The sequence below is a fragment of the Saccopteryx bilineata genome, chromosome 11, assembly GCF_036850765.1.
Source record: "Saccopteryx bilineata isolate mSacBil1 chromosome 11, mSacBil1_pri_phased_curated, whole genome shotgun sequence".
Classification (NCBI taxonomy): domain Eukaryota; kingdom Metazoa; phylum Chordata; class Mammalia; order Chiroptera; family Emballonuridae; genus Saccopteryx; species Saccopteryx bilineata.
Window position 1 is genome coordinate 46633329 of NC_089500.1, and position 15281 is coordinate 46648609.

At 37.2% G+C, this 15281-nt stretch overlaps 1 protein-coding gene across 1 annotated transcript in view; it reads right to left on the reverse strand.

Moving 5' to 3' along the window:
* Positions 1 to 15281, reverse strand: part of MIB1 (MIB E3 ubiquitin protein ligase 1) — a 163606-nt gene that overhangs the window by 81738 nt on the left and 66587 nt on the right. The window contains exons 8-9 of the mRNA XM_066247525.1: positions 14761 to 14905; positions 12378 to 12511 (exon numbers count right to left, since the gene is read on the reverse strand). Coding sequence (XP_066103622.1) covers positions 12378 to 12511; positions 14761 to 14905 — 279 coding nt within the window. The remainder of the gene's footprint in view (positions 1 to 12377; positions 12512 to 14760; positions 14906 to 15281) is intronic.

Consider the following 15281-nt stretch of genomic DNA (forward strand, 5'->3'; position numbering starts at 1 on the left):
GACACTTCTCCAAAGAAGACATATAGATGGCCAATAGGCATATGAAAAAATGTTCAACATCACTAATCATTTGAGAAATGCACATTAAAACCACAATGAGATACCACCTCACACCAGTCAGAATGGCACACATTAACAAAACAACAGAATAAGTACTGGCGAGGATGTGGAGAAAAGGGAACCCTCCCGCACTGCTGGTGGGAATGCAGACTGGTGCAGCCACTGTGGGAAACAGTATGGAGATGCCTCAAAAAATTAAAAATGAAAATGCCTTTTGACCCAGCTATCCAACTTTTAGGAATATATTCTAAGAATACCAAATCCCGGATACAAAAGAAGAAATGCACCCCCATGTTTACTGCAGCATTGTTTACAACAGCCAAGATCTGGAAACAGCCCAAGTGTCCATCAGTGGACGAGTGGATGAAAAAGCTGTGGTACATATTCACAATGGAATACTACACGGCCGTGAGGAAGGAAATCTTACCTTTCGCGACAATATGGATGGACCTGGAAACTATTATGCTAAGTGAAATAAGCCAGGCAGAGAAAGAAAAATATCATAATACCTCACTCATATGAGGAATTTAATGAACAATGTGAACTGAGGAATGGATCTGAAGTAGAGGTGGGATCAAACGGACCAGAGGGAAAGGGGAGGAGAGGATGGGATCAGAGATCGGAAAGAGATTAGTGAAATTATATATACATAACACAGCGTTATAGAGAGCAGGAAAGCAAATCCTGAATTGAAGGAAGGAGGGCGTTGGGGGCCAGGGGCAGAGGGGGTATCAAGGGGAACACGGGGGGAGGGAGGGAGATATATTCTGTGGGACTTGAATCTATGTAAGCACAATAAATTAAAATCAATAAAATTTTTTTAAAAAATAAATAAATAATACTCAAGAACCTTAATGAAACTTTAACAAAGACATAGGAAATATAAAAATGAAGATAGAAAACAAAGAACCAATCAGAAATGAAGGACAGAATAACTGAAATGTAGATTACAGGGAATGAACAGCAGAACAGATAGAACAGAAGATCAAATCAAAGATTTAGAAGCTAAGGAAGCAGAAAACACCCAATCAGAACATTAAAAATAAAAAAGAAACCAAAACTGAGAATAGTTCAAGGAGTGTACCAATATTAACATCATGGGGTGCTTTAAGGAGAAGAGAAAGCAAGAAATTGAAAACCTATTTTAAAAAATGACAGAAGACTTCCCTAAACTGGTGAAGTAAATACACACACAAGTCCAGGAAGCACAGACAAGCCCAAACAAGATGAATCCAAAGAGGCCCACACCAAGAAACATCATAATTAAAATGCAAAAGGTTAAAGAGAAAGAATCTTAAAAGCAGCAAGAGAAAAGCCGTTACCTACATTAGTTACCTACGTGGGAGCTTCCATAATCCTGTCAGCTGAATTCTCAACAGAAACTTTACAAGCCAGAAGAGACTGACAGAACATATTCAAAATGATAAAATGCAAGGACCAACAACCAAGATTAAGGTACTCAGCAAAGCTATCACTTACAATTGAAGGACAGATAAAAGAGCTTCCCAGACAAAAAAAAAAGCTAAAGTAGTTCATCACAACCAAATCTGTATTACAAGAAATGTTAAAATAAAGGGTCTTCTTTAATAATAAGAAGATCAAAAATATGAACACAGGCCCTGGCCTGTTGGTTCAGTGGTAGAGTGTCAACCTGGCATGTAAAAGTCCTGGTTCGATTCCCAGTCAAGGCACACAGGAGAGGTGACCATCTGCTTCTCCCCTACTCTTCCCTCTCTTCCCCTCCTGCAGTCATGGCTAAACTAATTCAAGCATGTTGACCCTACTAGGCACTAAGGATGGCTCTGGCAAGCCTCCGCCTCAGGGGCTAAAAATAGCTCCGTTGCAAGGGGCCCCAGATGGGCAGAGCATCAGCCCCAGACCAGGGTTGCCAGGTGGATCTCAGTTGGGGTGCATGCAGGAGTCTGTTCCTCTTCCCCTATTCACTTTACTTATATATATATGTATATATATATAAATATAATTGTAATAAATACATAACTATCAACAATTAATTTAAATGCAACAAGGATTAAATGTTCCAATCAAAAAACATGGTGACTGAATTGTATAACAAAACAAGACTCTTACATACATTGTATACAAAAGACTCATTGCAGATCAAAAGACTCACTGAGGGGGGCCCCGGGTTTGATTCCCGGCCAGGGCACATAGGAGAAGCACCCATTTGCTTCTCCACACCCCCCCCCCTCCTTCCTCTCTCTCTCTTCCCCTCCCACAGCCAAGGCTCCATTGGAGCAAAGATGGCCCGGGCGCTGGGGATGGCTCCTTGGCCTCTGCCCCAGGCGCTAGAGTGGCTCTGGTCGCGGCAAAGCGACGCCCCAGAGGGGCAGAGCATCGCCCCCTGGTGGGCAGACCTTCGCCCCTGGTGGGCGTGCGGGTGGATCCCGGTCGGGTGCATGCAGGAGTCTGTCTGACTGTCTCTCCCCGTTTCCAGCTTCAGAAAAATACAAAAAAAAAAAAAAAAAAAAAAGACTCACTGAGACCTGGCTGGTTGGCTCAGTGGTAGAGCATCGGCCTGGTGTGCAGGAGTCCCAGGATCAATTCCGAGCCAGGGCACACAGGAGAAGCGCCCATCTGCTTCTCCACCCTCCCCCTCTCCTTCCACTCTGTCTCTCTCTTCCTCTCCTGCAGCGAAGGCTCCATTGGAGCAAAGTTGACCCGGGGGCTGAGGATGGCTCTGTGTGGCCTCTACCTCAGGCTCTAGAATGGCTCTGGTTGCAACAGAGTAACGCCCCAGATGAGCAGAGTATCGCCCCCTGGTGGGCATGATGGGTGGATCCCAGTCGGGCACATACGGGAGTCTGACTGCCTCCCCGTTTCCAACTTCAGAAAAAAAAAAAAGGCCCTGGCCGGTTGGCTCAGTGGTAGAGCGTCAGCCTGGCGTGCAGGAGTCCCAGGTTTGATTCTCGGCCAGGGCACACAGGAGAAGCGCCCATCTGCTTCTCCATCCCTCCCCCTCTCCTTCCTCTCTGTCTCTATCTTCCCCTCCCGCAGCCAAGGTTCCATTAGAGCAAAGTTTACCCGGGGCCTGAGGATGGCTCTGTGGCCTTTGCCTCAGGCGCTAGAATGGCTCTGGTCACAACAGAGCGACGCCCTAGAAGGGCAGAACATCACCCCCTGGTGGGCGTGCCAGGTGGATCCCGGTCGGGCACATGCAGGAGTCTGTCTGATTGCCTCCCCGTTTCCAACTTCAGAAAAATACAAAAAAAAAAAAGAAAAGAAAAAAAGAAAAAAAAAAGACCCACTGAAAATAAAGGGATGGAAATAGGTATTTCACAAAAATGGAAACAAGAATAAAACTGGAGTAGCAATACTTATAGTAGATAAAATAAACTCTCAAACAAAGCCTATAACAAAAGACAACAAAGGACCCAGCAATTCCACTTTTATCTGAAGAAACCCAAATAACTAAATCAAAAAGACATGACCAGGCAGTGGTGTAGTGGATAAATAAAAAAGACACAGGCTTCCATATGTTCATTGCAGTATTATTTACAATAATAGCCAAGATATGGGAGCAACCTAAGTGTCCATCAATAGATGAATGGATAATGAAGAAGTGTATAAGTACATTAAAATTATGATTCAGAGAGATGACGTCAGAGTAATGGCGGAGTAGGAAGCGATACCGATAAATCTCCCCCAAAACTCAACAAGATCTTCAACCAGAAACAGAAAAACCTATACTTGGAGCCTCCAGATGCTTCGCAATACACCCGAAGATGTCATTAAGGAAGAGAAAATCGAATATCATGGATACAAAAGAAAGAGAGGTAACACAGCTAGATGAGGAAAAATCTATGGAGAAAAAATTTAATATATTGAAAACCTTGGAGCTAAATGACAGAGAATTCAAGATAGAAATCCTAAAAATCCTCCGAGATATACAAGAAAACACAGAAAGGCAATTTAGGGAGCTCAGAAAACAACTCAATGAACACAAAGAATATATGTCCAAAGAAATTGAAACTATAAAAACAAATCAAACAGAGATGAAAAACTCAATTCACGAGCTGAAAAACGAAGTAACAAGCTTAGCTAATAGAACAGGTCAGATAGAAGAGAGGATTAGTGAAATAGAAGACAAGCAACTTGAGGTACAACAGAAAGAAGAAAGAGACTCAAAAATTTAAAAAAATGAGATAGCCCTACAAGAATTATCTGACTCCATCAAAAAGAATAACATAAGAATAATAGGTATATCAGAGGGAGAAGAGAGAGAAAATGGAATGGAGAACATACTCAAACAAATAATAGATGAGAACTTCCCAAGCCTGTGGAAAGAACTAAAGCCTCAAATTCAAGAAGCAAACAGAACACCGAGTTTTCTTAACCCCAACAAACCTACTCCAAGGCATATCATAATGAAATTGACACAAACCAACAGCAAAGAAAAAATTCTCAAGGCAGCCAGGGAAAAGAAGAATACAACATATAAAGGAAGGCCCATTAGATTATCATCAGATTTCTCAGCAGAAACTCTACAAGCTAGAAGAGAGTGGACCCCAATATTTAAAGTCCTGAAAGAGAGGAACTTTCAGCCACGAATACTATACCCATCAAAGCTATCCTTCAAATATGACGGAGAAATAAAAACATTCACAGATACAGAAAAGATGAGGGAATTTATCATCAGAAAACCCCCACTCCAGGAATTACTAAAGGGGGTTCTCCAATCAGATACAAAGAAACAGAGCTACAAGTAAAAGCTCCAAGAAGAAGACAATAAAACCAAATTTAAACTGTGATAACAACAAAAAGAAAGAGGGGGAGAAGATGGAGATTAACAGTAGCAAAGGACAATGGAGTGCAAAAGTACTCACAAAATAGTTCGCTACAATGAACAGGGTAGGGACCCTTTTCATTACTCAAAGGTAGCCACCATTGAAAAAACCACCACAGAAGCACATGAGATAAAAAAGATAGCAACAGAAGAAAGATGTATGGAATACAACCAAATAAAAACAAAAGATAGAAAAACGAAAGAGAAGAATCAAACAAGACACAAAACTAACAGAAAGCAAGATATAAAATGGCAATAGGGAACTCACAAGTATCAATAATTACACTAAATGTAAACGGATTAAACTCACCAATAAAAAGGCACAGAGTAGCAGAATGGATTAAAAAAGAAAATCCAACTGTATGCTGCCTACAGGAAACTCATCTAAGTAACAAGGATAAAAACAAATTCAAAGTGAAAGGCTGGAAAACAATACTCCAAGCAAATAACATCCAAAAAAAAGCAGGTGTAGCAATACTCATATCGGATAATGCTGACTACAAGACAGGAAAAGTACTCAGAGACAAAAATGGCCATTTCATAATGGCTAAGGGGACACTGAATCAAGAAGACATAACAATTCTTAATATATATGCACCAAACCAAGGAGCACCAAAATATATAAGACAGCTACTTATTGATCTTAAAACAAAAACTGACAAAAATACAATCATACTTGGAGACCTCAATACACCGCTGACGGCTCTAGATCGGTCATCCAAACAGAGAATCAACAAAGACATAGTGGCCTTAAACAAAACACTAGAGCACGTGGATATGATAGACATCTACAGGACATTTCATCCCAAAGTGACTAAGTATACATTTTTCTCCAGTGTACATGGATCATTCTCAAGAATTGACCATATGTTGGGCCACAAAAACAACATCAGCAAATTCAGAAAAATTGAAGTTGTACCAAGCATATTTTCTGATCATAAAGCCTTGAAACTAGAATTCAACTGCAAAAAAGAGGAAAAAAAATCCCACAAAAATGTGGAAACTAAACAACATACTTTTAAAAAATGAATGGGTCAAAGAAGAAATAAGTGCAAAGATCAAAAGATATATACAGACTAATGAAAATGACAATACGACATATCAGAATCTATGGGATGCAGCAAAAGCAGTGATAAGAGGGAAGTTCATATCACTTCAGGCATATATGAACAAACAAGAGAGAGCCCAAGTGAACCACTTAATTTCACACCTTAAGGAACTAGAAAAAGAAGAACAAAGACAACCCAAAACTAGCCGAAGAAAGGAGATAATAAAAATCAGAGCAGAAATAAATGAATTAGAGAACAGAAAAACTATAGAAAAAATTAATAGGACAAGGAGCTGGTTCTTTGAAAAGATCAACAAAATTGACAAACCCTTGGCAAGACTTACCAAGGAAAAAAGAGAAAGAACTCATATAAACAAAATCCAAAATGAAAGAGGAGAAATCACCACGGACACTGTAGATATACAAAGAATTATTGTAGAATACTATGAAAAACTTTATGCCACTAAATTCAACAACCTAGAAGAAATGGATAAATTCCTAGAACAATACAACCTTCCTAGACTGAGTCAAGAAGAAGCAGAAAGCCTAAACAGACCTATCAGTAGAGAAGAAATAGAAAAAACCATTAAAAACCTCCCCAAAAATAAAAGTCCAGGCCCTGACGGCTATACCAGCGAATTTTATCAAACATTCAAAGAAGACTTGGTTCCTATTCTACTCAAAGTCTTCCAAAAAATTGAAGAAGAAGCAAAACTTCCAAACACATTTTATGAGGCCAACATAACCCTCATACCAAAACCAGGCAAGGATGGCACAAAAAAAGAAAACTACAAACCACTATCTCTAACGAATACAGATGCTAAAATACTAAACAAAATACTAGCAAATCGAATACAACAACATATTAAAAAAATAATACATCATGATCAAGTGGGATTCATCCCAGAATCTCAAGGATGGTTCAACATACGTAAAACGGTTAACGTAATACACCATATCAACAAAACAAAGAACAAAAACCACATGATCTTATCAATAGACGCAGAAAAGGCTTTCGATAAAATACAACACAACTTTATGTTTAAGACTCTCAACAAAATGGGTATAGAAGGAAAATATCTCAACATGATAAAGGCCATATATGATAAACCATCAGCTAACATCATATTAAATGGCACTAAACTGAAGGCTTTCCCCCTTAAATCAGGAACAAGACAGGGTTGTCCACTCTCTCCACTCTTATTTAATGTGGTACTAGAGGTTCTCGCCACAGCAATCAGACAAGATAAAGAAATAAAAGGCATCCATATCGGAAAAGAAGAAGTAAAGCTATCACTTTTTGCAGATGATATGATCCTATACATCGAAAACCCCAAAGAATCCACAAAAAGACTACTAGAAACAATAAGCCAATACAGTAAAGTCGCAGGATACAAAATTAACATACAGAAGTCAATAGCCTTTCTATATGCCAACAATGAAACAATTCAGAACGAACTCAAAAGAATAATCCCCTTCACGATTGCAACAAAAAAAATAAAATACTTAGGAATAAACATAACAAAGAATGTAAAGGACTTATATAATGAAAACTATAAACCATTTTTAAGGGAAATTGAAAAAGATATAATGAGATGGAAGAATATACCTTGTTCTTGGCTAGGAAGAATAAATATAATCAAGATGGCTATATTACCCAAAGCAATATACAAATTTAATGCAATTCCCATCAAACTTCCAATGACGTTTTTTAAAGAAATAGAGCAAAAAATCATCAGATTTATATGGAACTATAAAAAACCCCGAATAGCCAAAGCAATCCTAAAGAAAAAGAATAAAGCTGGGGGCATTACAATACCTGACTTCAAACTATATTATAGGGCCACGACAATCAAAACAGCATGGTATTGGCAGAAAAATAGACACTCAGACCAATGGAACAGAATAGAAAGTCCAGAAATAAAACCACATATATATAGTCAAATAATTTTTGATAAAGGGGCCAACAACACACAATGGAGAAAAGAAAGCCTCTTCAATAAATGGTGCTGGGACTGTTCACAGTGGCCAAGACATGGAAACAACCAAAAAGCCCTTCAATAGAAGACTGGATAAAGAAGATGTGGCACATATACACTATGGAATACTACTCAGCCATAAGAAATGATGACATCAGATCATTTACAGCAAAATGGTGGGATCTTGATAACATTATAAGGAGTGAAATAAGCAAATCAGAAAAAAACAAGAACTACATGATTCCATACATTGGTGGAACATAAAAATGAGACTAAGAGACATGGACAAGAGTGTGGTGGTTACCAAGGGTGGGGGGTGAGGAAGGACATGGGAGGGAGGGAGGGAGAGTTAGGGGGAGGGGGAGGAGCACAGAGAACTAGATAGAGGGTGACGGAGGACAATCTGACTTTGGGCGAGGGGTTTGCAACATAATTTGATGACAAAATAACCTAGACATGTTTTCTTTGAATATATGTACCCTGATTTATTAATGTCCTCCCATTACCATTAATAAAAATTTATTAAAAAAAAAAAAATGGTGCTGGGAAAACTGGAAAGCCACATGCAAAAGAATGAAACTGGACTACAGTCTCTCCCCCTGTACAAAAATTAACTCAAAATGGATCAAAGATCTAAACATAAGACCTGAAACAATTAAGTACATAGAAGAAGACATAGGTACTCAACTCATAGACCTGGGTTTTAAAGAGCATTTTATGAATTTGACTCCACAGGCAAGAGAAGTGAAAGAAAAAATTAATGAATGGGACTACATCAGACTAAGAAGTTTTTGCTCAGCAAGAGAAACTGATAACAAAATAAACAGAAAGCCAACTAAATGGGAAATGATATTTTCAAACAACAGCTCAGATAAGGGCCTAATATCCAAAATATACAAAGAACTCATAAAACTCAACAACAAACAAACAATCCCATAAAAAAATGGGAAGAGGATATGAACAGACACTTCTCCCAGGAAGAAATACAAATGGCCAACAGATATATGAAAAGATGCTCATCTTCTTTAGCTATTAGAGAAATGCAAATCAAAACGGCAATGAGATACCACCTCACACCTGTTCGATTAGCTATTATTAGCAAGACAGGTAATAACAAGTGTTGGAGAGGCTGTGGAGAAAAAGGAACCCTCATACACTGTTGGTGGGAATGTAAAGTAGTACAACCATTATGGAAGAAAGTATGCTGGTTCCTCAAAAAACTGAAAATAGAACTACCTTATGACCCAGCAATACTTCTACTGGGTATATATCCCAAAAACTCAGAAACATTGATGCGTAAAGACACATGCAGCCCCATGTTTATTGCAGCATTGTTCACAGTGGCCAGGACATGGAAACAACCAAAAAGCCCGTCAAATAGATGACTGGATAAAGAAGATATGGTACATATACACTATGGAATACTACTCAGCCATAACAAATGATGACATCGGAACATTTACAGCAAAATGGTGGGATCTTGATAACATGATACGAAGCGAAATAAGTAAATCAGAAAAAAACAGGAACTGCATTATTCCATACGTAGGTGGGACATAAAAGTGAAACTAAGAGACATTGATAAGAGTGTGGTGGTTACGGGGGGGAGGGGGGAATGGGAGAGGGAAAGGGGGAGGGGGAGGGGCACAAAGAAAACAAGATAGAAGGTGACAGAGGACAATCTGACTTTGGGTGATGGGTATGCAACATAATTGAACGACAAGATACCCTGGACTTGTTATCTTTGAATATATGTATCCTGATTTATTGATGTCACCCCATTAAAAAAATAAAATTATTTTAAAAAGTCAAAAAAAAAATTATGATTCAGCCATTAAGAAAAAAAGAATGAAATATTGCCATGTGCAACTACATGGACCAACTTACATGGTATTGTGCTGAGTGAAATAAGGTAGAGACAGAAAGACAAATGCCATGTGATTTCACTTACATGTGGACTCTAAAAAACAAAATAAAAGAACAGCAGACCAAAAACAGTCATAGACACAGAAAACATTTTGACAGTTTCCAGATGAGAGGGGGTTAGGAGAATGAGTGGAAAGGGTGAAGGGATTAAGAAGTACAAAGTAGTAGTTCCAGAATAGTCACAGGGATGTAAAATACAGCATAGGAAATACAGTCAATAACACTGTAATAACTATGTCTAGACTTCTCACGGTAATCTCTTCAAAACATATATAAATGTCAAATCACTATGTTGAACACCTGAAACTAACATAATATTGTATGTCAACTGTACTTTAATTAAAAAGAGCTTTATATTCTACAATAAAAAGAAAAAATTAAACTTTGGTGGAAAAAACTTCAATTAGAGATGTTCAAGAATTCTTGTCATCAAAAAGTCAAAAGGAAGGTGCTATGAAAAACAGGAAAGTTACAGGGGGAAAATCCCATTAAAAGAGCTGGAAAATTTTTTCAATATTATGAGACTTTAAAAGTATATCCTTATATTTTTATTCATGGTAGAATACAACTGTACTTCAAACCTTTTCAAAAAGAAAATATTCAATATATCCTTGTAAGAGTGTTTTTAAATTAAATGATAGGTTGCATTTACTTTCATTTATGATATCATACTAAAATAAGAGGAAAGTTTTATTTTCTTTTATGCTTCAATCCATCAAAGATAATTAGAACTAGCAAAACAGTAACCAAACACACTTACACACACACATACACAGAAAGCTGAAAATCAGGCCTGACCCTGCTTAGAGAGACACCTAGAGGAAGCAACCCTTTTGCCAACAAAACACAAAATTCTCAGAACTAATGATCGTGGGGATAATGTAGTGGTGGGTACTGAACACAAAAGCATTAGCTGACAGTCTGTTTAAGAAGCATTTAGATTCCTGGAGTCCCCCACTGTGCACAACTGACTCACTACTCCACCCTCACACTAACAGAAACCTGAAAATTCATTCTCTGGAAAGGTTAGAGGACTTCACCATTGTTAATGGTGGGACAAAGTACTAAAAACAGAATTTTTATATAAATATTTACACACCGAATGCTAACAGCCCAGGCCCTTTTCCCTTAATCAGTATTCATAAGGTTGGCAGCCAGGTTTATACCAGCAGGAGAATCAGACCAGTCCAAAAGAAAAGACCTAATGATCACTCAATCCCCAGGGATAACCCAAGGAAACATCCCACCAAATCACCCAATAGTGAAGTCTAGAGTTGACAAACCCACCCACACTCACACAAAACTTCTAAACAAGCCTTTCACTGACCACTCTTATAGATAAATGGACATCCAAGGATCATCAGACATGTGAGAAATGGCCTCCAACATGAAAAGCTTGTTTGGAAGAGGTTGAGAGGTGAAAATAGATGCCTCTGAAGAATGGGAAAATAAAGTTGAGAAGGAGATGCCATTTTTCACAACAAATCTTATAGAACTATTTTTCCCTTTAAATTTTTAGAATGACACTGTTAAAAGAAGTCTGACTCTCTGCATTTCAAATACTTTGATATTGTAAACAAATTATTTGTGACATATCTTATAACCAAAAAAGAAACCGCTTTGTTGTGCTACTTCAATTGATACCTCTCAACTAAACCTAAAATGCTCCGAGAGCTCATAGGAATAAGATGTTTATACCTTACAATTACAGAGATCTGACTAACTTCAAACTGCCTAGCATATTTACATAAAAAGGTGTGGCTACAAAAACTCTCATCATACAGGGACCGCCACTCCACTTACAATCTTGGCTGGCACTGAACAAACTGGTGCCAGTGTGGCAGCAATGGCAAAGCCAACACACACCTAAGTGAGAACCAAAATGGTCCACTTCAAATATGGCTTATGTGATGGTAAGATTACAACATAAACTATTAAGATTTACAAAGTACATGACCTCTAATTCATCTGCCTTATAAACTATGAAATAGTCAACTTTCACAGGGAAGAGAGGGTTAAAAGTTTAGATTAAATGTTTTAAAAAGGATAGAAAATAGTTTATAACATTTACTAAAATATATTTAAAATCTATGACATTTATATAAGAAAATTTCACTGAATTTCCCAAAAGGATCCTAACTACTTAAAAACTTAAATGTAAATTTTATCAATCATAAAATAACAAAGGTCACAGTGTTAAGAAAATTTCAGTTATCTTTTAGAAATGCACACTGAAAAATAATGGCCGTTTTCTTCCTTAAAATAACTCAGAAATCAAGGTGAACACACACATACATGATATATTATAGAACTGTACACCTGAAACCTGTATAATTTTATTAGCCAATGTCACCCCAATAAATTCAATTTAAAAATGTTTTAATTATACTAACTTAAATCTAAAAAAATCTCAGAAAAACAAGGAAGGAGTAAAGCATATATGGCAAAGTCTTAATAATTATTGAAGTAATGTGGTAAAATCTAAATAATTATTGAAGTGTAAGGTTCATTATACTATTCTGTTTTAATGTATCTTCAAAATAATTTTTAAAATGCTCACATCCACATCTGGTCTTTTTAGCAAATCTTCCACTTTAGCAACATCTCCATTGGCAGCAGCCTTAACTAATTCTTCATTGAGGTCACCAGATTCTTGAGTTTCAAATAATTTCTTCAAGAGTTGGGAGAGTCTTTCTGTAAAGTATCAAATAAAGCTGCTAATATAGGAAGATCTCAAACTTTAACTACTAACAGACAGCATTAACCATATATACTTTTCTTTTTTTATTATTTCTATGATTAATGTTATTTATCTATGCTATAGATCAGTGGTCCCCAACCTTTTTTGGGCCACGGACCGGTTTAATATCAGAAAATATTTTCACGGACCGGCCTTTAGGGTGGGACGGATAAATGTATCATGTGACTGAGACAAGCATCAAGAGTCTTAGATGGATGTAACAGAGGGAATCTGGTCATTTTATAAAAATAAAACATTGGCCCTGGCAGGTTGGCTCAGTGGTAGAGCATTGGCCTGGCGTGCAGGAGTCCTGGGTTCGATTCCCGGCCAGGGCACACAGGAGAAGCGCCCATCTGCTTCTCCACCCCTCCCTCTCTCCTTCCTCTCTGTCTCTCTCTTCCCCTTCCACAGCCAAGGCTCCATTGGAGCAGAGTTTGCCCGGGCTCTGAGGATGGCTCTGTGTGGCCTCTGCCTCAGGCGCTAGAATGGCTCTGATTGAGGCAGAGCAACACCCCAAAATGGGCAGAGCATCACCCCCTGGTGGGCATGCCAGGTGGATCCCAGTCGGGCACATGCGGGAGTCTGTCTGACTGCCTCCCCGTTTCCAACCTCAGAAAAATACAAAAAAAAATTAATTAAAAAAATAAATAAATAAAAATAAAACATTGTTCAGACTTAAATATAAATAAAACGGAAATAATGTAAGTTATTTATTCTTTCTCTGCGGACCAGTACGAAATGGCCCACAGACCGGTACCGGACCGTGGCCCCGGGATTGGGGACCACTGCTATAGATAATACTCATGCAAGTTATAATTACTAATATACACATATAAAGCTGCATTAAATGAGCCCATAAGTATTCCTAGTTTTCTCCAATTCATGTATTTCAAATTAAAATTTCAGAAAAAAGTAGAGTTATGGTAGTCATTTGAAATATGAAAGTCATACCAAAGATATTAGAAACGAATACATCACAATAGGACTACCATAATGATACAAACTTCCTTTCAGGTCTTAAGCACACCGCTACACTGACTCTCTGAGTTCAATGCCATAAGATTTTAGACTAACTCAACAGATCAATGATTAGGATTCCAAAAAATGTTATTTCTATAATATCGGGGATAATATTTTAGTGTCAAACCAATTTTCGGTTGAAAACAGACATCTAGGTGTTAACATCATATTTCAAAGGTGTCCATTAATTCATTTAGTCTAAAACAAGAAAGAGCTAGGGATTTATAGACCGTTTCCTAAGATATTTTTTTTAAAACATTAATCAGTAGAGAACCTACCCAGTTCTATTCCTTAATTCTTGGATATTCTTATTGGAAAGCAAGGAAATCACAAAGTGGAGCAAAGGACCAATACCAAGTCCATATTATCTGAAGAAGGATATTAACCATCCTTCATGTAGTCAACCTTTTGTGATGCCATCTAATCTCAAGGTAAAAATGAATACCACCTGATTTAAACTTTAAACATACTAAAATTATAGCAGGAAAGGAAACAGAAGCAAAGGAAGCAGTATAAAATAAAATTAGAAATTACTGTTTGTTTTCTTTACTTTCTTAGAAGATAGTTCTATCTTCTTTTCTGGATGACAATAATATACGACAGTAACTTAAAATTTATTATAAATGAACTGAGTCTGTGTACATAATGCGGGAGCACAGGAAGGAAAGACTGGGCTTGAGTCTATCCAAGCACCCAGTAGATTCACATCTCAACATGGTTCTTTACTCATTGTGGCATGTATAGTAAATCTTATCAAATAGTAAGAGAAAAAATATGTAAAGACATAAAAATATCCAGAAAGAAAGCCATCTGTAAGCAATAATGTTGAAAATGAAAAGAAAACAGTCTAAGAAAGTGATGGTTCTTTGGCAGAAAACAAAAGTTCTGAAAATGTTGAATATTAGATATCCTAGATTTGACGTGGAGGAGCACTTGATATATCCAAGAAAAAACATATTTCTGGAACTTTTCCAGTGCATATCTCAACTAGAATAAAAGTTGTTCATTGAATGAAACAAGAAAAATAAGTTTTGTAAAAAGTAGTTAACATTCAAGTGAAGTTATATGATCTGGGAGAAAACCGAGAACACATACAACATTACCTGTATATGAGAACTGGAGAATTAGCAAAGGTTCTAATGTAAATCATATTGCTTTTAAAGAAACATAAAACAAAACATACCACCAGACGCATTGCTAATGGCGGATCCCGCAGATGCCACCTTGGAAACTGCTGCGGGATTGTATGTCCAGGATGTACCACAAACTTCCACCTTTAAATCACTGTCTGAATAAATCTGTTGTACTCGGCCAACTTTACCTAAAGTCTTTAAAAAAAAATTAGATTCATGTTTCCAAGTCCAAAGTATATAGTGTAAAAATCAATCACTAGTTTTAACATGTTTAAATAATCTTTAAAAAATATTTTAATTAAATAAACCTGCTATACTTACACAAAATATATAAAAATAAATCATGAATCTCTTATTCATAAAAGTTCACAAAATTTTGCTTTTTGATATTCAACCCTTCTCTTTTAACCCGTAAGCTATATCTTGAGAACTTACAGCTCAAGTACTATAAAATCTATCATCAATCTAGCTTAAAAATATAGTCTGATTTCTAAATATATATATATATGATATATTTATTTATTTATTTGGTATTTTTCTGAAGTTGGAAACGGGGAGGCAGTCAGACAGA